A 24,319-nucleotide genomic window follows, 5' to 3' on the forward strand; every position below is an offset into this window, starting at 1 on the left:
TTTAGATGGAGACAGATGTGAGGGGTGGAGGAGCTGAAGGAAGGAGAGGATGGAGATCTTTTGATGCAATGAAGGAGAAGAGGGTTGAGTTGCCCCGTGATCTTGCCCAGTGAAAGACAGACAGACAGACAGACAGAGAGAGAGAGAGAGAGAGACAGCCAGACAGAGAAAGAGAGATACAGGCTGACAGAGAGAGAGACAGGCTGGCAGAGAGAGAGAGAGACAGGCTGACACAGAGAGAGAGAGAGAGAGAGAGAGAGAGAGAGAGGCAGGCTGACAGAGAGTTAGAGTTTTAACCCACCTTTATTGGTCCCTTAATGGTGGGCTGGACATTACACTATGCTCCATAAAACATCAGCCATAGAGCCCAGCAAGACATAAAAACAAAGTCAAAACAAAATCAAAGACACTAGAACGAATCAACTCGTAAAGAAAGAAAGAACAAATGTCTAACTTAAAGCATCCACAAGGATGAGTTCTCCCCTTCAACATAGGGCACTTTCCCTCAGCCAGAGAGGGAGAGAGACAGGCTGACAGAGAGAGAGAGAGAGACAGGCTGACAGAGAGAGAGAGAGAGAGAGAGAGGCAGGCTGACAGAGAGAGAGAGGCAGGCTGACAGAGAGAGAGAGAGACAGGCTGACAGAGAGAGAGAGAGACAGGCTGACAGAGAGAGAGAGAGGCAGGCTGACAGAGAGAGAGAGAGAGGCAGGCTGACAGAGAGAGAGAGAGAGGCAGGCTGACAGAGAGAGAGAGAGACAGGCTGACAGAGAGAGAGAGAGAGAGACAGGCTGACAGAGAGAGAGAGAGAGAGGCAGGCTGACAGAGAGAGAGAGGCAGGCTGACAGAGAGAGAGAGACAGGCTGACAGAGAGAGAGAGAGAGGCAGGCTGACAGAGAGAGAGAGGCAGGCTGACAGAGAGAGAGAGAGACAGGCTGACAGAGAGAGAGAGAGAGGCAGGCTGACAGAGAGAGAGAGAGAGAGAGACAGGCTGACAGAGAGAGAGAGAGAGAGAGAGAGAGACAGGCTGGCTGAAACAGAGAAAGAGAGAAGCTGACATAGAGACACAGGCAGACTCCGAGGGAGAGGGAAGAGAAACAGCATCACAAGAGGAGAAGAAAGTAAGGTCAGGACCAAATATGGTGTGATGTGCTTTTATGTGGTTATGCTAACACTAATAGCATTATGTTGAGAGAGAGAAGCGGGAAAGCGGTTTGTTAATAAACGTGTATGGTGACTAACCGCATTAGCCGTTTTTAGCGGTGGGATTTCATTGGATTTCACACTGACCTGTTCTAATCTAACTAGGATAACTGTGTGTGATTGTGTGTGTGTTAATGAGTTATGCTGCAAAATGTTAGACGGTGCAAGTAAATGCATCGTTGCAACTGTATGTGTGTTGGGGGGTGTGTGTTTCTGACTGATGCTTTGGGAATAAACATGCCTTTGTTTCATGCCAATAAAGCTCATCAGACAGAATGAAATGGAGAGGAGGTGATGCGAAACGTCAGTGTTCAAATGAGTGTTCAAAGAGGGATGTGTCTCTTGAACGCTGCTCTATCCAAGAGGCTGGGCCGCTGTTCGCCTGTTGCCATGGTAACACCGCTGTCCCGGCAGACATGGTCACTGTTCAGGAGTGGGGTTAGAGTGTACACACCTCGTTTACAGGATCTTTATGGTGTCTTTCACACACACATACAACACTTTGGCTTGGTCGTGAGTCACCAGCCAGCCAGAACTCTGATAAGGATATGGGCCAGCTGATAAAGGCTGAAAGGGAGTGTCTTCAGAGCTAGTTCCTGTAGCCCTGATACTGGCCTGCTTAGATGGACTGTACCAGTGCCCAGGTGAGCTAAACCACCAAGACTGCTGTCTAATTAGTCGTCTAGGAGAGAAGGAGAGACTGATGGGATTCAGTATAACAGGATGGGTTTTTTTTCTCCATCTTTTTCTGTCTTTCTCTATCTCTCTCTCCACAAAATGTCCAGTGGTCACCTCACACCTTCAGGCGTGGTCACACAAGCCCGACTTGACCCCGGGGAAGTGCTACATACAGACTAAGCATGCAGCTATGTCGTGTCAAGTGTTCCTTTGTCAGGGAAAGTAGATGTGTCTGCTTTCACTGAGGCTGCGTCTGTCAGTGAAGCTCTTCCCAGGACCAAGGCTAACTTTGCATGCAATATTCAGGGATGTCAGTAGTAGCCACCGGCACGCAATCGGTGTGACAGACAGACAGACACACACAAACACACACCATGCTCGCTCGCCCCTCCATGCGTTTAAAACAAGGCTTGTCCCATTTTCCCTCCCTCCGTCTTGCTCTCTCCCTGCTCTGCCCGTGCACAGTAATTTCTCTGGCGTGATCGCTAATTGGTGTGGGCTTGGGGAGAATTTGGGCCCCAGCTATTAGGCCTGACTGGCTGGGAAAGAGGGAGGGAGGGTGGGATAAAACGGAGAGGGGAAGCAGGCGCGTGGAGGCGGGGTGAGAGGTGAGCTTGGCGTAGCTGGGGGAGACAAAATCCCTTCACTCATTGCAGTAATATATCCATAAACAAAACAACTGTGAGCTGTTGGATGGTTTTATGTTTCTTCTGAGATAAGAGAACCCCCCCCCCACACACACACACACACCCACACACACACACACCCCTTCACTAAGGAGGTAGGGAAACATTGCAGACGGAAAGAGAAAGGGAGGGAGAGGGAAGGCCTCAAAAGAAGAGGGCTAATGAGATGAAGGCCCTGGTTACTCTTCAGTTTTCTCCCCACCAAGCACTGGATCATGCGGATGCAGATCGTCCTAACGATAAATAACGATCGATTGAGCTGCCGACCGTCATGTCTAATGGATAGGGGCGAGAACATCTGTTCCTGCTCCTATTTTAAAAGGAGAGAGAGACAAAGAGAGAGAAGTGGGAGAGAGAGAACGGAGAAAGGGACCGGGAAAAACAGGCAGGCCAAACTGGGACAGGTCCTGCAAGACCATTGTGCTCTTTCTCTCTTGGTCTCCTGTGTCTGAAAGTGCTGTCTCACTCTGTCCCTCCTCTCCTCTCGCTCCCTCTTTCTCTCTCTCCCTCCCTCGCACTGCTTGTATCTGTGACACGAGTTCATGGCAAACCAGAACGAGAGGAAGAGAGTCTTGAGGGGGGACAGCGAGAGAGTGGCGGCAGCTCCGGAACTTTCTCGGGACTGCTCGTCCACGTGATGGGATTCTAACGGGCCACCCGGAGATGAGTGTTCAAATGACTCAAGTATTCTAGGCCTGTGTGACATGTTACAAATGTGTGTGTGTGTGTGTGTGTGAGGAAGACAATAGGCATGTTAAGTTGAGGGCCTGTGTGTGTGTGACTCAAACGATGAGTGTGCCTGCCGAGAAGGTTCAGGGGGGAAACAGGGCCCCTCATGTAGGGTGGTCTTGTGCTCATGTAGAGACAGAGGAGGGGAGAGGAAGAGATGGAGGGGGAGAAGGAGGGGGAGGGGAAGAGAGAGGCTGAGGAGGCGAGACGGAGCGAGGGATCAGGAAAGAGGTAGAGGAAGGTGAAGGGAGAGCAAGATGGAGGGAGAGAGAAGTCTGCATCCTTATACAGAAGGACTCCTGTTTACTGAGGGTGAGGTGTGTGTTTGTTTGTTTGGAGGGGGGGGGGGGGGGGGGGGCAGGCAGGAGGCATAAAGTATATGAGTTTTAGGGTTTGTGTGTGTGTTTGCGCCTAGCCGGTTCTTGTGTGTTCACAGCTCTGTTGGCCGTCGAGTTGTAACGTCAGCCATGAGCTCCCATCAGGTAGTGTCGGCGTTGTGATAACATCTGGGTCTCCCTACACTGTCGTACAGAGGCAGTCCCATGGTATTGCAAGTATGTCAAATATGTTTCTGTTTGGTCTCCCCACTCTGTTTCCCTCTCCACTTTGTCTTTATATATCTATCTCTCTCTTTCCACCTCTGCCCCTCTGTCTTTATCGATCTTTCTCTCTTTCCATCTCCTCCCCCTGTTTCTCGAGCTATCTCTCTCTCTCCACCTATCCTCACTCTTTCCTTATCTATCTTTTTCTCTTTCTACCTCTCCCCCTCTGTCCCCTCTCCCCCTCCTCCGATTTCATCGAGAATCTTCAAGACTTTTTCTCTGTGGGAACCCCTTAGCAATTGTCGCCAAGGAGAAATTCCATGACTGTGTGTGTGTGTATGGGAGAACATGCACGTGAGGCGCCTACCATTACTCAGAGGTGCCCACTGTTGTTGTTGTTGTCGTCTGTATGTGTTTGTCCGTGTGTGTGCGCGCACGTGTGTGTGTGGGCATCTGCGTCTGTGTCATAGCCCACCATTCTATCCAGTCACCCACTGCTCAGCTGTGAGGTCACTTGGTAAACAGGAAGCGTGTGTGTCACCAGGAGCATGTGCTACTGAGTCAACCAGGCTTGTTGACTTGTTGACCGCAGATGATCCCCGGGAACGTTTTGAGTCCTCCCAGGAGCACCGACGTCCTCTTTAGTGTCAATGGGAATATTGTACCCGACGCCGTATGAGAAACCTAGCCAAATTAGCCTAACATCATGGGATAGCCTCATAGACCGGGCTAGTCATGAGCGCACATAGGCTTGCTGCAGCTAAAGGTGGTAGTACAGTGTTCCCTGCTTGTGGTCCAGTCATGTTGGACCAGAATGCTTTGCTAGGCCGGAACACACAATGTCTGCTTCAGAGAGCCATACAGGAGGAGGAAGTAATAACTAGTTTCCTTTTTCTGTCCTTTTTCTCTCTTTGGTTCCCTCTGTCTCTCTCTCTCTCTCTCTCTCTCTCTCTCTCTCTCTCTCTCTCTCTCTCCAGATTGTTCCCTCCCGAAAGAGCCAAAAGGAGATGTGTCGAGTCAGATAGCAGGTAAGGAGAAGTCTCTGCTTTCGCGTGCACACACACACACACACACCTTGTTTTCGCGGTTCGGTGGTTTCGTTCCTCACTCCTCTCAGCTGCCTTCATCATCGCCACGTACATCCTGTCGTCTGTCTCCTGGGTGTCGACAGGCCCCGGATTGGGCGAGACAAACGAGGGCGCTGTTTTCTCTTTTTCGTCGTCGGCATCACCAATCTCTCTCACACCTGCCCTCTCACCTGCCCTTAACTCTCTCACTCTCACCTCCCCTTATCTCTCACTCTCACCTCCCCTTATCTCTCTCACTCTCACCTGCCCTTAACTCTCTCACTCTCACCTCCCCTTAACTCTCTCACTTTCACCTCCCCTTATCTCTCTCACTCCCTTTCTTCATCTGTCTTTCTGTCCACAGTCCAGTTTCCTCACCCATATAACCTTGTCAGTTATTACCCGTCGTAGGTTTTATCTGTTGGTTGGTTGTGGTGCAGTTCTCTAGACGTATGTGAAGCCCTCTGCGACAGTGGCTTGTGAAGAGGTCTACACACATCGAATTGTATTTTCTGTTGATCCCTGAACTGGGACTAGTCAGCTGTGGAGAGTTGCTCTACCCAGGCCGAGAACGTTCTGGGTGAACGTGTCACTTCCTGCTGGAGATGGCCCAGGGGGCGGGGTGTGGGGGAAAGGCCTCGAACTGGCCACAAGCTCCGTCCATCTGCTGCCCCAGACCCAGTCTGTCACTGGTATGACTGGGGGTCTTAAAGGGGGAGGGGAGAGGGGGGGGTTGACATAACCATGTAATGCATGTGCACCCTGACAGATGTGGAGGAGACGGTGTCATCGTGAGGCGGGGGCATGTTACAGATGATCCCCTTCCTCTCTCTCTCTCTCACCGTCTTTCTCACCGTCTGTCTTGGTTTCTCTCTTTCTCTCTCTGTCTCTCTCTGACTCTCTCTGTCTCTCTCTGACTCTCTGTCTCTCTCTGTCTCTCTCTGTCTCTCTCTGACTCTCTCTGTCTCTCTCTGACTCTCTCTGACTCTCTCTGTCTCTCTCTGTCTCTCTCTGTCTCTCTCTGTCTCTCTCTGACTCTCTCTGACTCTCTCTGTCTCTCTCTGTCTCTCTCTGACTCTCTCTGTCTCTCTCTGTCTCTCTCTGTCTCTCTCTGACTCTCTGTCTCTCTCTGTCTCTCTCTGTCTCTCTCTGTCTCTCTCTGTCTCTCTCTGACTCTCTCTGTCTCTCTCTGACTCTCTCTGACTCTCTCTGTCTCTCTCTGTGTATTGCGCCATTGCTTTTCATGATGAGATCAGGTAGCATTAGTACCAGGGCAAATGAGCGGTCTGCTCTGCCAACAAGCTGTCTTCTCCTCTCCTCCTGTTTCTCCCTCCCTCCCTCTCCCCCTGTGTCGCCCTCCCTCCATTCGTCTCTCCCCCCCCGCCCCCCCCCCCCCCCCCCCCCCCCCCGCCGGGTCTGGGTCGCTGCAGTAACCCTGGCCCATGTTGCAGTCTGTTACTCTACCCTGTTATTAGAGGTCTGGATGGATGAAGGGAACGAGAGAGAGGCGGAGGAGAGGAAAGATGGCGCTCCCGAGGCAAGAGCCAGAGCGCGGGGGGGGGGGGGGGAACAGGGAGAGGAAGAGAGGGGGGTCGCAGCTTAGGGGGGGGGAGCGGAGACGGGGGCTCGTCGATCCGTATTGTTATCACAGCCTTGTCTCAAGTGACAGAATGTGGATTTGAAAATGTGTGCGTACGCGGGTGGCGCCGCTGCCAGCTGTACCCACAGTGAGGGCATTGTTAGGGTGCCACAGCTGTGTCTGATCAGACGGGCTCACAGCCAATAAGATCCCACCCTCCGCGTTGACGTCCAATCGTACCACTCCATCTGCCCCCCCCGGTGGCCAATCGGATCTCCTCTGTGTCAGTTGGAGGCGGGAGGAAAGAGATGTCAATCAGATTTACGAAAGTAGGCTAATAGGGGCATAGAGTATCTGGCAACACGAGCTGGAGGAGAAAGAGGGAGAGAGAGAGAGTGTGTGTGTGTGTCTCAGAGAGAGGGCATTGTCTAGTAAATAATTACTAGCAACAAGCTGGTTGATAAAGTGGCAGAGGGAGGGAGCGAGGGAGGAAGGAGGAGAGGGGAGTGCGAGGGGGAGACAGAAAGAGAGGAACAACAGTGATATAGAAGAGGGGGAGACAGAAAGAAAGAGAAGACCGGTTAGGAAAAGGGAGATGGGGGGGGGGGGGGGTCTCTAACAACGAAACAGTCACAACAGAGTGAAACAGACAGCCCTTCAGAATGAGAGAGAGAGATAAAGAGAGAGAGAGATAAAGAGAGAGAGAGATAAAGAGAGAGAGAGTGACAAACGATGTAGAGTTGTACTGATGGCGTCTTGGGGGTGACAGCATCTTTGTCTCTGTCAGGGGGAAGTGACACCTGCATCCATCACACACACACACACACACACACACACTCCATATACTGCTGTAGATATGCAGGTCAGAAAGAGTTTTCCACTGGCCTCTATTCCTGCTCTGCAGAACGGGAAGCAGCTTTGGGAATTCTGGTCATTCTGCCACATCTTCTAGTAAAGAACTCCAGACATGTGGCCAATGTGGGTTGCACACACACATACACACACACACACACGCACACACAAAGTAAGGGGCTCCAGTTACTCTATACAGCCTCTCTACAGCAGTTGTTTTCACATCACTGCAACCATGTACTGTACCCCAGTTAAGTGTGTGTGTGTGTGTGTGTGTGTGTGTGTACAAGGGGTTGGTATGTTTGGAACTCTCCTTCTCCCTCTGCTGCCATACCTCCCTTCTCCATCTGTCCGTTTCCAGCCAACTGTTGCAGACTGACTATCTCACACAAACACACACACACACACACACACACACACACACACACACACACTCTGCGTGTGAACACCCTTTGTGGCAGTCTGTGAAGTGTGTGTTGTTTAGTAAATTGCTCTCTGGTATTAGTGCTAACTCCCACTTGACCTGTCAGAGCCTTCAGAAGTCTGCAGTCTCTTGATGTGAGTGTTTGATACACTCACACACGCACGCACACACAAACACGCACACACAGTGACGTTGACTGTAGCCTTGTCCGTACAATGACCATGAACATGAGGCCATTTGTCATCACTCACAACATGAGTGATGTGAGGGGTTCACGACAATGACACTCACACACACCACACCACACACACACACACACACGCACACGTACACGTCCAGCCTGCGTAAGGTGATCCTGGTGGTGGCGGTAGCCCTACTGGGCCTCTTGTCCTGACCTGGGCCACTGAGGTATGGAAGTCTCCATAGACAGGAGACAGACATTGGGGGGTGGAGAGGAACGTCACGTGCCCCTCTCTCAGTGAGTGTGTGAGTGCGTTGGGGTCGGGCATGGCTGGACTAGGCTCACTGTTGCGTCGCCTCCATAGGATCATAGGAACTAGAAACCTAGTTCTGGTTCTGTGCTGTTGTTAGTGCTTGTTTGCAGTTGGTCGAACCTGCAATATCCGGTCTGCTTTTCCCCTGGCTAGAGAGCCACGCCAGTACCTCGCTGAAGACGTAGCTAGGACTCGGTGTTGGTGGCTCTGGAACAGGTTCTCTTGTCTGGGAACTGGTTTGAGATTGGGCCCCCAGCTTCAGCTCGGGACCAGCCCTCGAGCTGCCTCTGGTGGAAGAGGGGTCTGCGTGTGTGTGTCTGGGAGTCCTTCAGCTGGAGGATCCTCACCACCCTGTTTAAGCTGCTAATCCTCCCCCCTCTAGCTCTAAACACACACATACCCACACGCTCACACGCACACACACTCTTACACCACTCACACACACACACACTCTCACGAGTGTTCAGGCGTATGCTGCCATACGCTTGACCACTTTCAGGATTAGCCCTCTACCCCCCCCCCCCTCCCAACTCATCCCTTTCGATGGGTAACCCTCTCACCCCCACCCCACCCCCCCACACACACACACAGAGGGGGGTCTGAGAAAGATAAGACTTGGCGATTAAGAGCAACCAGAGTAAAGCCCTGCTCCTTTTCCCTAAACCACACAGTGGGAGGGTTACGAGACGCGTGGTGAGGGTAGCCTAGCGTAGCGTAGCATCACACCAAATCATTTCCTGTCTTCCATATACAGTAAACAGCAATTAGCTTAGCGTGTATAGCTCGGCTACTCACAGGGGCTTTGAGACGAGGAAGAAATATTCGGGATGTTTTGGATTGAATGAACTGCCGAGAACTGGGATTAGGCTGTGGTGTTTGTAGTCGTGTCCCTGAGGGCTTTGATGGTCGCTGTGGACTACAACTCTCAGCAGCCAGTTCGAGGGACAGACGACAAATAGTAAGGTTCGTGCGTGCGGATGACATCGCTGGTGACCAATCACGCGTGGCGCTACGCTCAGACCGGCTCCGCCCTCGTCCAGCTGACAGGTAGGCTTGAACGCCGACTGGCTGGTGTGAGGCCGCGATCGGACGGCGGCGCGTCGTCCGCCACGTTGGCGCGACGGCGGGAAAGCTCAGGAAGGCCTCTGTCCTCCAGGACCGGGAGACGGGGGAGAGGGGGCAGGAACGAGAGGGAGAGAAGGTGGAAGGCTGAAGGATGACGAGGGAGACGGAGGTCACCCCCCTCCATGCCTCCCGGTGTCTGTGGTCAGGGTGACGTCGTCATCCTCCGCCTGCGCCTTCTCCGGTCCTCTTCTCTGCATCTCCTCTCCTCCTCCCCCCCCCCCCTCTTCTCGCTTGTTTTCTTTCGGGCGTCTATCCATGTCGTCGCTGCATGGCGACCCGCCGGAAATGATATCCTACGCTTTTATCGAGTTCTTCTGCCATGCCTGTGTGTGTGCGTGCGTGTGTGTGTGTGTGTGTGTTAGTCCTGGTTGTTGCTGGTCCCATGATCTACTCCCGACTCCATATAGAGTCCTGTCATGTACCAACAGACATGAGACGGGGAAAGAATGTGTGTTTTGGTTTTTACTCTCTGTTATCCCAGCCCGAATTTACGGTCAGGCAGTCCACGTGTGTGTGTGTGTGTGTGCTTCTGTGTGTGTGTGTGTTGGCCCTAGTACTGTACGACTGTAGTTTGTCTGGTATTATTTCTCTTCTTTATGACCCGGCTCGGCTATATATAGCTGGTCCTGTGGCAAGCTTCTGTGCCACTTTCTACAGTCCCAGAACACAACACGAGAAGTGTGTGTGTGTGTGTGTGTGTGGAGGCTTCCATAGTTACAGTGCTCCCCTGTGAAGTCCTTTGTTCTAGTTTGGTTGCGGTCCCCAAATGTTCGTAATCCATGGCCAAGTTACCGTCCGGATTCAGGTTAGGGATTCTTACCATGTCCCAGCCGGGCTGGGTCAGGGGTTGAGTTGGGTTTGAGTGGTGGTCGTCGAGTCTTAAGTACATGACCCCCCACAGGCGGCACGACAAAGGATTTGTGTGATTGGCGGCAGGTAATTACTGTTTACATGGAGCTCTGGTGTGTCGTCACGCTCTCTGGCTGTCCCATCTGTCTCCATCTCCCTCTGATGTCATGCTTAGAGCGCACACACACACACACTCTCTCTATCTCTCTCCCTCTCTCTCTCACACACACACACACAGACTGCTGGGAGCCAGGCGTGGGTTTTATCGCTAGAGGAGAGTTGCTGAGGAGTTAGGGGGACTGTGAATGAGAGGGAGGGAGGGAGGGAGGGAGGGAGAGAGAGAGGGACAGAGGGAGGGACAGAGGGAGGGAGGGAGGCAGCATGAGGGAGGGAGGATGAGGGGAGGGAGGATGAGGGGAGGGAGGATGAGGGCAGGGAGGGTGAGGGCAGGGAGGATGAGGGCAGGGAGGATGAGGGCAGGGAGGATGAGGGGAGGGAGGATGAGGGGAGGGAGGATGAGGGCAGGGAGGATGAGGGCAGGGAGGATGAGGGCAGGGAGGATGAGGGGAGGGAGGATGAGGGGAGGGAGGATGAGGGAAGGAGGGAAGGGAGATGGGGTCTGAGACTCACAGCTATAAAATAAGGATCAGATGTCCAGTTCAGCGTAGACATCTGCTGAGTGAGAGTGTTGGTGTCGCCTGGCTGTCGTGTGTGTGTGCGTGCGTGTGTGTGTGTTTGTGTGTGTGGATCATCTGTCCCCTCATGTTTGTGTGTATTTGAGTCAACCTATGAGAGAGAGTATCTCATGTGTTTGTCAGTCTCTAGGCTGAAGCTGGATGGATGGACAGAAGACTGTGTGTGTGTGTGCTCCAGGGGCCAGTTGGTGCTCTGAGGTCTCATTCAGTGCCAGTTGAACTGCTACAGTAGGGAATTCACACAGCACTACAAGGCTCTCACTGAGGCAAATACATACACACACAAACACACACACACACATAAACACCTAATTATCCCGAGACGTAAATAAGATCCTATGCGTCCAAGACACTCTTTATCAAACATCACTAAACAAAATCACACACTCAACTCATCACTGCACCAACACAAACTACACACACACACACACCCACACACACACACACACACACCTGTCAATTAGTTTTGTCATGACCCTTCATCAAACATCACAAAACAAAAATGCACACTCCTGGAACAACACACACTCTACACACACACACACACACACACACACATCTGTCAGTGAGTTAAGTCCATGACCCTTCTGCTGTGATCTGACTTGGGGCTCTTTTCAGCAGCCTCCCCGTTTAATGAACACCCCTAAACAACACACAGAGGGGACAGGGGTGGGCTGGCTGGCAGACGAGCGCAGCCCTAATCTCAACTCATCCACCCTGAGGGAGACAGGAGACAGATGAGAGGAGGAGAAAGATATATAAATAGAGAGAGAGAGAGAGAGAGGGAGGCCTGATTCTTTCCCTCTCCTGAGGTGCTAAGAGATTAGCATCTTCTTAGCATACTGCCATAAACACCGTTGTGAGGGGAGCCAGGTCGTGCGCACTAGCCACCGCCGAGGTGTGTGTGTGTGTGTGTGTGTGTGCGCGTCTGCTTGTGAGAATGTGTGTATGTATGTGTGAACTTCTGCCCCATTTAGGACTGTCGTAGCAGGGCTAAAACCACTTCCTCCTTCCACTGTGAAGCCGTTGCGTCATTACTTCTATAAAGAATCCAAATAAAAGACGTTTGTGCGAAAGCTCCGCTGAAAGGCGCTGTCATACTGCCATCTCCTTTCTCTCTTCTCTCCTTATCTCTTTATCTCCCTCTCTCGCTCTCATCCATCGTGTCATATTCCCCCTCCGCTCTCCATCTCTCTCTCCCTCTAATGGGCATGTTGTCCTGAATATCTCTAAGTACACAGATTGATGAGTGTGTTGGGAGAGAGGGGGGGGGGGGGGGGGGGGGATTTATGTGTGGCATAAAAAAACGAAATGGGCCTATTATGAGACCCCTGAGAGGGAGGGATGGAGGAGCAGAGATTGAGAAATGGATGTAGGGGAGAGAGAGGGAGGGAGAGGGGGAGACTGAGACTAGAGGCTGAGAGAGACAGAGAGAGAGAGACACAGAGAGAGACACAGAGACAGAGAGGGAGAGAGAGAGAGAGAGAGAGGGGGGGGGAGAGAGAGAGACTGAGAGAGAGGCTGAGAGAGACAGAGAAAGAGACACAGAGAGAGAGAGAGAGAGAGAGAGAGAGAGAGAGAGAGAGAGAGAGAGAGAGAGGGGGGGGGGGGGAGAGAGAGAGAGACTGAGAGAGAGATGGATGGAGGAGGTAGAGAGAGAGAGATGGTGCAGTTGAAGCAGCCTGGAGGGAATGACATGTACTCTGGAGCCCTCTAGTGTTTGCGTGCGTGTGTGTATCTATTCCAGATGAGTGTTTCGTGTCACTTCACTGCTGTGTGGTAGGAGGGGTGGAGGGGGGATCTCCATCATAACCAAACCCACTGGAGGACCACTCTACTGAGACAATTGCTGTGCTCTCATTCTGTCCACCGTGTGTGTGTGTGTGTGTAGGTGACTGTGTGTAGTACATTTGTGTGTGTACTGTAGCATGTTAGTGTGTTTGTATAGCTTAGTCGTGATGATGTGTGTGTGTGTGTGTGTGTGGTGATGGATAGTGAAGTATACAAGACAGACAACTGTGGGTAGCTGTGTGTCTTGGGGTCATTTGAAGGAGAAAGTCATTCACACATTAACAACCCTTCTCTATCAGTCACCCATATCTTCACTTCTCCCTCACTTCTCTCTCTCTCCCCCCCCCCAACCACCTCGTCCTCCATCCTCAAAACTATTCATTTCTTTTCTGAGTCACATGGACAAGGTTGTTCTTGGTTTCCCAGAAGCCTGGTGTGGTGTTCTGACCCACAGAGAGGATAGAGATGCATCCCTGATTCACCCGAATTAACCTCTCTGTCTGTCTGTCTCTCTCTCTCTCTCTCTCTCTCCTCTCTCTCTCTCTCTCTCTCTCTCTCTCTCTCTCTCTCTCTCTCTCGCTCTCTCTCTGTCTCTCTCTGTCTCTCTGTCTCTCTCTGTCTCTCTGTCTCTCTCTGTCTCTGTCTCTCTGTCTCTGTCTCTCTGTCTCTCTCTCTGTCTCTCTCTCTCTCTCTGTCTCTCTCTGTCTCTCTCTCTGTCTCTCTCTCTGTGTCTCTGTCTGTGTCTCTGTCTCTCTTCCTCTCTCTCTCTCTCTCTCTCTCTCTCTCTCTCTCTCTCTCTCTCTCTCTCACTCACACACAAGGGCTCTTTGTCTGACCAAGCTTTCGTCTTTTCTAAGTCTAAAACTGGTCTTTGTCAGAGGGTAGATTTTTTCCTGAAACCTCAGCCTCGCTGCTTCTTCAGGGTGCGTGTGTGTGTGAGTGAGAGAGAGAGAAAAAAGGGAGAGCAAGAGTCTGTTTGTGTGTGTGAGCGCGTGAGCATGTGTACTGTACCCGGTGTGAGAACGGTGTGTTCTAAGGAAAGAGGGTCACCAGTGCACGGTGGAAAGAACTACATTTCCCAGGATCCTCGTCCTTAACTGGGATTGGCTGCTACAGTATACCTCATACTGTAGGCCTCACCTAGGCTCTGGCCCCCTGGTCCTAATACTCTTGATTTTCTCTTGCAGGTTTTCGCAGAAATGAAGAGATGAGAGCGATGGAGGTGTTGCCTATTCTAAAAGAGAAAGTTGCCTTTCTATCAGGTGGGTGCTGTGTGTGTGTTTGGGAGAGCATCCTTGAGTGTGTGTGTGTGTCCAGGTCTGACAATTCTTTACAGAACCAGACATCCCCACAAGTAAAGTAAACAAAGGAAAAAATGTAGCTAGTGATGACATTTTCTTGGTCTTCTCAACTTCAAGAGCAGGTTGTAGTTTTTTTTTTTTTTTTTTTTTTTTGGGGGGGGGGGGGGGGGGGGCTTGGCATTGGAATTAGTGTTAGAAGGGTTAGGGGTTAGAATCAAATTAAGGGTTGAGGTTAGGACTAGGGGTTAACCCGATTTTGAAAGGGAGTGAATGGTAGGTCCTCACTAATATAGTAAAACAAACGTGTGTGTGTGTGTGTGTGAACTTGCCCTCTGTTGTCCGTGTCTAATTGTCTCTGGCTTCACACACAGATCAGAACTCACCAGACACAGCTAATGCAGCATGACACTCAGCTCCATAGGCTTTCACACTCTCTGACGTTCAGCCAGACACACACACATACACACACTCTCTGTCTCTGTGGGTGGGTTTAATAAGCTGCTCTCAGGTCGTGTAAAATCTCTGTAGCTCAGAAGTCAAAAGTCCAAGACACTTAACTTATGACCTATGTCATAGTGACAGACACACCCACACACACACAGAGTCAGTCTAGCTAGCTGCAGCCAGTATCAGCAGGACTGCATAATACCCAAGGAATGACGGCTTCCTCTCCCTCAGGTCCCTAGGGCTGGCCTGAACCTTGCCCGACCAAAACTCCACAGAGCAGGGTCACGCAGCACACTGGGGTTACACTACCATTATTTATACAGGCTGGAACAACATAAGTCAGCTCCTGTGTGTGTGTGTGTATGTGTGTTTGTTTATTTCTTTTCAAATTTAACAAGGAGAGAGGTCTCAGAGCCATAGCAAATAAGAGATGAAGTAGCACCTAAGCTTGTGTGTGTGTGTGTGAGGGCGTATCCTCTTCAGTTCTTTGTCCCCAGCTATTTTCTTCCAAGGTCAACGACGGACCATAATGATCAGGACAATGACTCACAGGGAGAGGGAAAGGGCAGCGTCTCCATAGAGATGACTTACTGTCTGTCATAACTGCATCCCATAGTACTCTCTAGTAATTGGCTTTGAAACAAGGTAGAGGGGGTATGGACAAGAGGGAGAGAAGAGGAGGGGAGGGAGGGAGGGAGGGAGCGGAGCAATAATACATGGCCCTGTAGCGTATGGGCCCTCAAACACAGACGTATAAAACACGAAATGTCATACGATGTCTATGTTCCCTGTAATAAAGCTGGTTTGATATGACTGTTGAGGAGCCATTTACCCACTTTCATTCCCAGTTACACAGCAGGTGAAATCCAGGTGATATGATGTATTTGCGTTTCTCATTGTGTGTGTGTGTGTGTGTGTGTCTCATCCACAGGGGGCAGAGACAGGAGAGGAGGTCCAGTGTTAACGTTCCCGTCACGTAGCAACCATGACAGGATACGACAGGAGGATCTCCGACGACTCATAGCATACCTCGCTGGGATCCCCAGGTGGGAATGTTATACTGCGTGCGTGTGTGTATTTGTACTGTGTGTGTGTGTGTATTTGTACTGTGTGTGTGTGTGTGGGGTGGGGGGTGGGGGGCATTTTCCTGTAATTCAGTCAACAGTGGCCATAACAAATGACAAAGGAAATACAATTCTGGAGGGCCAATATGAGAAGAAATATGTGAACGCACGCACGCAAGGAGGAGATATACTAGGACGTGACACGTGGGAGAATGGGCGAACGAGGGGTAGGGGGCGAGAGAGCAAGGGAAGCATGGAAAGGGACAGGTTTGCAAAGTAGAGTAGGAGGGAGAGAGAGAGACAGAGAGGGATGGAGAGAGAGAGAGAGGAATGGAGAGAGAAAGATTGTGGGCCGCCAGAAAACCTGCCGCAGCTTTCTGCTGCCAAAGCCCTTCCTCCACACTCAGTCACACGAGAGAGGGAGGGGGGAGGGAGAGAGAGAGCCAGAGAGAGAGCCAGAGAGAGAGCCAGAGAGAGAGCGAGGGTTACAGATTGGGGATGGATAGAGGAAGATAGTGACGGGGGAAGGGGAGTGCAGAGAGAGAGAGCGAGCGATGTAGCAGGATTGGGAGCGAACGAGTAGCCAGGGGGGAAAAGGATAAAGAGAGAGAGGGGGAGGGAGGGAGGGTAGGGGATTTAATAAAGGAGATCGCGCATGCGCAGGGGGGGGGCATGTGTGCGTGGGCGTGTGGGCGAGGGTGAAAGCAAAACAAGTGTCGCAGTTGCAGAGGCAGCCGAGTTTGTTGTTGCGATCGCAGCGGATGAGTAGCTCTGCGCCGGGCATCGCTCGCCTCCGAGGTAAATGCCTCTCTCTCCCGCCGCCTCTCTCTGTCCCTCCTCCCTCTCCTCTCCTGGTCCTCTCTCGGGGGACGGCGTCGCCGCCTGCCTCTCTCCGTCTCCTCGCGACTCTCCTCGTGATTTGTTCGGACGTGTCGTCGTTTGATAGCGTTGTCTCCTTGTCCGTTGATGGATGTGTAGGTCTCTCCTGGGGGTCTCTCTCTCTCTTCTGCTGGAGGTGGCACTGTAGATCTCAGCCTGGCTGGAACAGGAGAGATGTTGGTGTATTGCGGGGGGGCGGGGGACTGTCTTTTGGACTTTGTTTGGGCTGAATCTGTTTGCCTCAAATGTTTCTGTTTGCGTTGCATCTGGCATGCAGTTTCTCTCGTTCTCTGTCTCTCTCTCTCTCTTGTTCTCTCTCTCTCTCTGTTTCTCTCGTTCTCTCCTTGTGTTGTGGGCGACCAGAGGTGCTTTTCTATGTTGAGCTGAGCATCTGCATACTGCACCTTGCTCCCAAACAGAACATATAGACAGACAGACAAGATTCAGAGAGAGAGAAAGAGCGAGAGAAAGGCAGAAAGAGTATTTTTTCAGAGAGAGAGAGGGGGAAGGGGGGGGGGGCACGCGAGTCAGGGATTAGGAGAGAACGATGGGTGTAATCACAGAAACGGAGGAGAAGGATAGAGGGATGGAGAGTTGTGCAGAGATCCTTCAGGGATGAGTGTGGTTCTGCAGGGGATGAAAAGGAGGACGTTTGTAGAAACGAGAAGGACAGATCCTATTCATCATTTGAGAGGATTTCCTTGACCACCTTTGATGGCACAGTTAGTGCCACGCGGAAGGACGACTGTGGAAGGTGTTTGGCTTCACCTGCGCTTTGTGTTCTGCGAATTTTGTTGGAGTCATCATAACAATTCTGTGTGCGCGCGCGCGCGTTCCATTGGTTGTTTTCACGGTGCAGAAAACGCTTCACACCACAGTTTGTTATGATTATCCCCCTCCCATCCTGCTCTTCTCACTCCCACCATCCCTCTCCCACCCCTCCCTGATCTCTCTCTTGTCTCTCTCTCCCTCCGCCTCTTTCGCTCCCTTTCCCACTCCTCCCTGCCCCTATATCTCGCTCTCCCTCTCTGTCACTCTCTCTCTAACTCTCTATCTAAATCTCTCTCTCCAACGCTCTCTCCCTCCCTCCCGGCCTCTTCCTGGATTATACTGTGGTGGAAATTGCCTCTGAGCTCTCCCTCCTTCCATCCACCTCTCTCTCTCTCTCTCTCTGTCTCTCTGTCTCTCTCTCTGTCTCTCTCTCTGTCTCTCTGTCTGTCTCTCTCTCTCTCAGTGAGGAGGTGTGCAAGCATGGCTTCACCGTCATCGTGGACATGCGGGGCTCCAAGTGGGACAGCATCAAGCCTCTTCTGAAGATCCTGCAGGAGTCGTTCCCCAGCTGCATCCACGTCGCACTCATCATCAAACCAGACAACTTCTGGCAGAAGCAGAGAACAAACTTTGGCAGTTCCAAGTTTGAGTTTGAGGTAAAAAACGATATATATATTTTATTTTTTTTATTTACTAAAATAAGAAATATGTTTTATGAAGCGTAGAAGTAGTCACTCTTAGACCGTAGTAATATAGGTCACCCAGCCAGACTGCAGTGATTTACTGTTTTCTGGGCTGTGAGAAAAGCCTTGACGACAGCGCTGTGACTGACGACAGCGTGAACGATCGCTTCCGGCCCTCTGTGTGGTCATTAGCCAGGCTCCAGCTTTGGGCTTCTCAAAGGGATGTGTTGCAATAGGCAGATAATCCCTCGCTCGAACACACACACACATCCGCACACACCCACACACACACCCACCCACGCACAGAGGGAGAGAGTAGCTGTTGTATTGACTTCGCTCACATGACACAGCATTGATTGGACGGGGGGACAGGAAGACAGTCGCCACAGGGAAGAATACCATTAAACACCACCTGCTGTGTGTGGTTGTGTGTGTGTGTGTGTGTGAGACCCTGGGTTGTTTTGGACTGATGGGGACTTCTGTTGATTGCAGGTCGTTGACTTTGACCCTGTGCATGCTCTCTAGAATGACTGATATTCAGCCATTCCAATGACGTGTGTGTGTGGGCGTGTGTGCGTGTGTGCTTGCTCGCTCCTATCACTGTTTGGCCTTGGCCTTGTCCCATGGTTTGGATTTCACCTTTGACCTCTAGAGTAGTGAGTGTGTGTTTGGGCCTGGGCAGTGCGGTGATTGTTGATGAGGCAGAATGTCAGGCTGATCTATGATCTGGGACAAAAAGAACGAAGGCGACAACGAAAGAATTTCTCGGAAACATTTTCGACCAAGGTGCCTGTAAAGTGTTACATAACAGAGATGTTCGTAAGCCTATTGAACATGTGAATGTTAAACACGCTTTTTTTAAGGGCCTCGTTTCCTATAAACGGTTATTACAAGCACCTTGATCTGAAGTCTTTCTTTGCTTCCTTCGCTCCTTCCTGTTTTCCTTTTCTTCTTCTTTCTTTCTGTGGGAGAAGGCCAACCTGGGACGTTTTGCCCTCTATCCCCGTCGCCCTCCCTTCCGGTCTCTTCTTCGAGTGTTGCATGTTTTTCTCAGTCTAACGCTCTCCTCAGCTTTTAATGACAACATTTCAACCCCCGGCAACATCAACAGCTGATCTTTCGGTTATCAAGCCCACACAATCTCCCTCCCCCCTCCTCCATCTCTGAGCAGGGCGTGTGGGTTTGGTTCGTAGGCAAGCACACTGTGGGCAGCAGAGAGAGTCGAGAGAGATGGAGCGAGAGAAAGAGATGGAGAGAGAGAGGAGGGTGAAAGAAAGAGAGAGAGAGAGGCGCCACATTTTCCACCGCTCTCTGTCGGGGTGCCAACTTTGACAGACCTCTCGGCTTTTGTTTTTGCACGTCCACCAGAAATGCACAATGGATGGAGCGCTAATATCTGAGCGCTAAAGGAAGCACAAGGATTCTCTGTGTGAGATCCAGGCACAAGTGTCCGTGGGTGTTAAAATGGTCTTGTTGAGGACTTGCTGTGCCACCTTATCACTAAAGTGTGTGAATGTGAGACACAGAACAAGAACTTGAACAGTGGTGTTCAGGAATGAAGGTGAACTCAAGATTGGAAGATGAAAGAACGTCTGCCAGAGAAAGTGAAGGGAGGAAGGGTAGAGAGAGAGAGAGAGAGAGTTAGAGAAGAGACTTCAAAAGGAGACTTCAAAAGCATCTCTCCCAGACCTCATACAGTTTGCTGTCACGGCCCATCAGATCCCAGAGTCTGGGATGTTGACCGGTGATGAACATCCAGTCCCAGCCGTGACAGGGTGGGATGGGGAGGGGTGAGGTGAGGTGAGGTTCCGGTCCTTTCCGTGTCTCTCTAAATGAGCTCCCTGTCTGCCCCTCCACCAGCACACGCAACAAGACCACAAACACGGCGATCGAAACCAATCACTTTTTTTTTTTCTCCCTCACTTTTTATTTCACACCTCAATCGTTCCCCCTGTACCCCCCCCCCCTCTCTCCCCCCCCCCCCCCCCCCCCCCTCCTCCTCTCCCTACAGACGACCATGGTGTCACTGGAGGGTCTTACCAAGGTGGTAGACCCCTCCCAGCTGACAGCAGACTTCGAAGGCAGCCTGGACTACAACCACGAAGAGTGGATCGAGGTAGGGACCAACCCCGGCCCCAGCCCTAGAGCCCCAGCCCTATAGCCCCAGGCCCTGGCCCCAACCCCGGCCCCAGCCCTAGAGCCCCAGCCCTATAGCCCCAGGCCCTGGCCCCAACCCCAGCCCTACAGCCCCAGCCCTACAGCCCCAGGCCCAGGCCCTGGCCCTGGCCCCAGCCCTACAGCCCCAGGCCCTGGCCCCAGCCCTACAGCCCCAGCTCCAGCCCTGGGTCCCTCCACCACAGTCTCTGTTCTGTTCTGTATGCCTGCAGGCATATGGGAGAACAAACACTATGTGACCTAACATTCCTCTTGTTGATTTATATTATTCATGTTGCTATAATAAATAATAGATTTACGCTCACTATATGCTAATGTATAATGTAGTATAAAACATATACTAACCTGACAAAATAGTCAGGTTAAAAGACCTCTTAAACAGTTTTCTCCAAATTTGACCTCAGTTTTGGGTGAACTAGCTGTAACCAGTAAACACAGACCATTCCTTGATTGGTCCTTGTACTGTCTATATGCACTACTTGTACTCCCCTTTGAATCCAAGCGTGTGCTAAACCAAATGGCGTTGTGTGGCGTGGTCCAGGTGCGGGTGGCGTTTGAGGAGTTCTCGGGCCATGCGGGCCACATGCTGGGCCGCCTGGAGGAGATGCAGGAGACCGTGTCCAGGAAGGACTTCCCCCAGGACCTGGACGGAGCCCGCAAGATGATCGAGGAGCACGCCGCGCTCAAGAAGAAGGTCATCAAGGCCCCCATCGAGGAGCTGGACGCCGAGGGCCAGAGGTACGCACACACACACACACACACAGACACACACACAGATACGAGACATGCACGCACATACAGATGCCACACACACAGATGCTACACATGTTTATGAGGATGACGATGATGAAGATCATGGTGATGATGAGGGTGATGATGGACGACCCAACACCCCCCCCCCCCTCCAGGCTCCTGCAGCGCATCCAGAGCAGCGAGTCGTACTCCAACCGGAACGGCGGGGGCGTGTGCAACGCCGACACGCAGGGCCTGGTGCCTCGCGTCAGCGCCCTGCTGGACAAGCTGCACGCCACGCGGCAGCACCTGCACCAGGCCTGGCACGTCAGGAAGCTGCAGCTGGACCAGTGCTTCCAGCTACGCCTCTTCGAACAGGACGCCGAGAAGGTGCGTGTGTGTCTGTGTGTGTAAGTGTCTGTGTGTGTGCGTCAGAGAGACAGATATGAACGTTGATGGGAAGTCAGTCAGTACATAGAGAGAGAGAGAGAGAGAGAGAGAGAGAGAGAGAGAGACACAGAGTGAGACACAGAGTGAGACATATAGTGACACAGAGTGAGACATATAGTGAGATAGAGAAAGAGAGACAGAGAAAGAGAGAGGGAGAGACAGAGAAAGAGAGAGGGAGAGACAGAGAAAGAGAGAGGGAGAGACAGAGAGAGAGAGAGGGAGAGACAGAGAGAGAGGGATAAATGTGATGGATTGCAGTAGAATAGGTAGAGACTCTGGGAGGCTGCAGTCTTGGACTGCGGTAAGCTTGTTGCTAGGACACCATGCCCATGAGTTATCCTTCAAGAGCCTCGGAGTGTTCTTCTGTTAGGCAGTCCATCTCCATCTCTGGTCCCTAGAGATGTTATCTACACACACACACACTGTACACAAACACAGGGGCAAACATATTTGCCAACACTTTTAACAAGGAGGTGGGACATAGTACGTCTGTAACGAGTGTGTGTGTGTGTGTTCTCTCCCCTCTGCCACAGATGTTTGACTGGATCATGCACAATAAGGGCCTGTTCCTGGCTGGCTACACGGAGATTGGGAACAATCACCCCCACGCCATGGAGCTGCAGACACAACACAACCACTTTGCTATGAACTGCATGGTAAGGACACACACACACACACACTCATGTGCAGTGTGTCGTTTGCCTGGGGATCGTGCACTGAGTACACTTTTGACCGTAGCACTTGATCCACGTGCTTGCATGATTGAAGGGTAATTTGTAACGATCTCTGCGTGTGTGCGCTAATAGCACAGGGTGTTAGGTAATCCCGTTCCCGATCCATATAGTGAATCCTTACGTAACCATGACGGAGCCGTGTTGGGGAAACAAGACTGAATCTACTGTGCTGCTGTCAGTCATAGGGGACAACTGCTGCTGCTATATAAGCTCTACAATCAACTCGACTCTCTCACTCCTTCCTCTGCCTCTCTCTCTCTCCGTTCTCCGTTCACTCTTATGCTGCCTCTGTCTTGCTCTTTCGTCACCCCCCCCTCTCTCTCTCTCGCCCTTCCTCCGCTCCCTCTCCGTCCCCTTCTTTCATGCCTGTCTTCCCTCGCTCCCTCCTGCTCTTGCTCCCCCCCCCCCTCTCTCTCCTCCCGTTCCCTGGCTCTCTCCTCCCCTCCTCCTTCACCCCCTTACCTCCCTCTCTCCGCCTTTTCAACCTCCCTTCCTCCCCTCCCTCCCTCCCTCCTCCCCTCCCTCCCTCCCTCCCTCCCTCCTCCCCTCCCTCCCTCCCTCCCTCCCTCCTCCCCTCCCTCCCTCCCTCCCTCCCTCCCTCCCTCCCTCCTCCCCTCCCTCCCTCCCTCCCTCCCTCCTCCCCTCCCCTCCCTCCCTCCTCCCCTCCCCTCCCCTCCCCTCCCCTCCCCTCCCTCCCCTCCCCTCCCCTCCCTCCCCTCCCTCCCTCCCTCCCTCCCTCCCTCCCTCCCCTCCCTCCCTCCCTCCCTCCCTCCCTCCCTCCTCCCCTCCTTCCCTCCCTCCCTCCCTCCCTCCCTCCTCCCCTCCCTCCCTCCCTCCCCTCCCTCTCTCCTCCCCTCCCTCCCTCCCCTCCCTCCCTCCCTCCTCCCTCTCTCCTCCCTCCCTCCTCCCTCTCTCCTCCCTCTCTCCTCCCTCTCTCCTCCCCCTCCTCCAGAACGTGTACGTGAACATCAACAGGATCATGTCTGTGGGGAACCGTCTTCTTGAGTCTGGTCACTACGCCTCGCAGCAGATCAAGCAGATCTCCGGGCAGCTGGAGCAGGAGTGGAAGGCCTTCGCCGCCGCGCTGGACGAGCGCAGCACCCTGCTGGAGATGTCGGCCACCTTCCACCAGAAATGCGACCAGGTTAGGGGCTGACGCGCACACATGCATACACACACGCACACACACACACATACACTTGTTTTAACATCAAAGCGAGACAGCGCATCAGAGTTCCTCGTGAACTCGAACGGGATGCAAATACATATGCGTATTTGTCAGTTGGTTCTCAGTATGTGCAAATATGAAATATGTTAATGTACCCACTATGGGATGATTTCCAGTTACACAGTAGAGGGACTGAGCGGGTAGAATTCCAAATAAAGGACATGGCCTTTTTTCCGAGATGGAATATTCCTCCCATCAGTGCAGTCTTTCATGTTGGAGAGTGGAAGAAAACCAGCCGTGTTTCCATAGAGTCAAGCTCTGCTGTTTCTCACTTTTCCACTTGAATGAATCCTTGAATGTTTCTACTCCCTGTTTGGTATCAGTACAACCCAACATGCTTGGTTCTCTACACACACACACCCACACACGTACGTATACACACCCACTCAAAAGTCTACATACACACAGAACATTTACAGGGGAATGAGTATACCTCAGCGGTCGAGCTTTTTTACTGTAGATCAAGAGGTTGCAGGTTCAAATCCCCCTGTGTACTTCCCTATTGATCAAACTGTTTGCTGAGTGAACCCATGCTCAACACTTGAACATTGTCTTTCGTGTACGTGATCTCTTTTTCTAGCTGCACTTTCCCGTAAGTCTAGATGTCATGCACAAAGCACCAGCCAATCCTTGGGGTTTCTAGGAGAATGTCCCCAGTAAATTGTGTGTGCGCGCGTGTGTGTGTGTGTGGTCTCCAGTACATGAGTAACGTGGACTCGTGGTGCAAGGCGTGCGGGGAGGTGGAGCTTCCGTCCGAGCTGCAGGACCTCGAGGACGCCATCCACCACCACCAGGGCCTGTACGAACACATCACGGCCGCCTACGGCGAGGTGATGCGGAGCTCTGCTCCTGTGTGTGCGTGTGTTGGGGTGTCCGAGTGTGTGTGTGTGTTGGGGTGTCCGAGGGTGTGTGTGTGTACGTGTGTGCCTGCGTGCGCGTTCTAGTACCAAACCACCCCCCCCCCCCCCTCCGCCCCCTTCCAGGTCAGCCAGGATGGCAAAGCCTTACTGGACAAGCTCCAGCGCCCCCTGACCCCGGGCGGGGCCGACTCGCTCACGGCCTCGGCCAACTACTCCAAGGCGGTCCACCACGTGCTGGACGTCATCCACGAGGTGCTGCACCACCAGCGGCAGCTGGAGAACAT

At 52.3% G+C, this 24,319-nt stretch overlaps 1 protein-coding gene across 1 annotated transcript in view; it reads left to right on the forward strand.

The window, feature by feature from the left end:
- LOC134006941 (triple functional domain protein-like) overlaps positions 1–24,319 on the forward strand; it is a 43,236-nt gene that overhangs the window by 4,802 nt on the left and 14,115 nt on the right. The window contains exons 2-12 of the mRNA XM_062446055.1: positions 4,813–4,863; positions 13,899–13,973; positions 15,391–15,505; positions 17,637–17,829; positions 19,868–19,972; positions 20,573–20,769; positions 20,940–21,153; positions 21,747–21,869; positions 22,900–23,091; positions 23,874–24,005; positions 24,159–24,317. Of these exons, the coding sequence (XP_062302039.1) occupies positions 4,813–4,863; positions 13,899–13,973; positions 15,391–15,505; positions 17,637–17,829; positions 19,868–19,972; positions 20,573–20,769; positions 20,940–21,153; positions 21,747–21,869; positions 22,900–23,091; positions 23,874–24,005; positions 24,159–24,317 (1,556 nt within the window). The remainder of the gene's footprint in view (positions 1–4,812; positions 4,864–13,898; positions 13,974–15,390; positions 15,506–17,636; positions 17,830–19,867; positions 19,973–20,572; positions 20,770–20,939; positions 21,154–21,746; positions 21,870–22,899; positions 23,092–23,873; positions 24,006–24,158; positions 24,318–24,319) is intronic.

This window comes from Osmerus eperlanus, chromosome 20 (genome assembly GCF_963692335.1).
Source record: "Osmerus eperlanus chromosome 20, fOsmEpe2.1, whole genome shotgun sequence".
Classification (NCBI taxonomy): Eukaryota; Metazoa; Chordata; class Actinopteri; order Osmeriformes; family Osmeridae; genus Osmerus; species Osmerus eperlanus.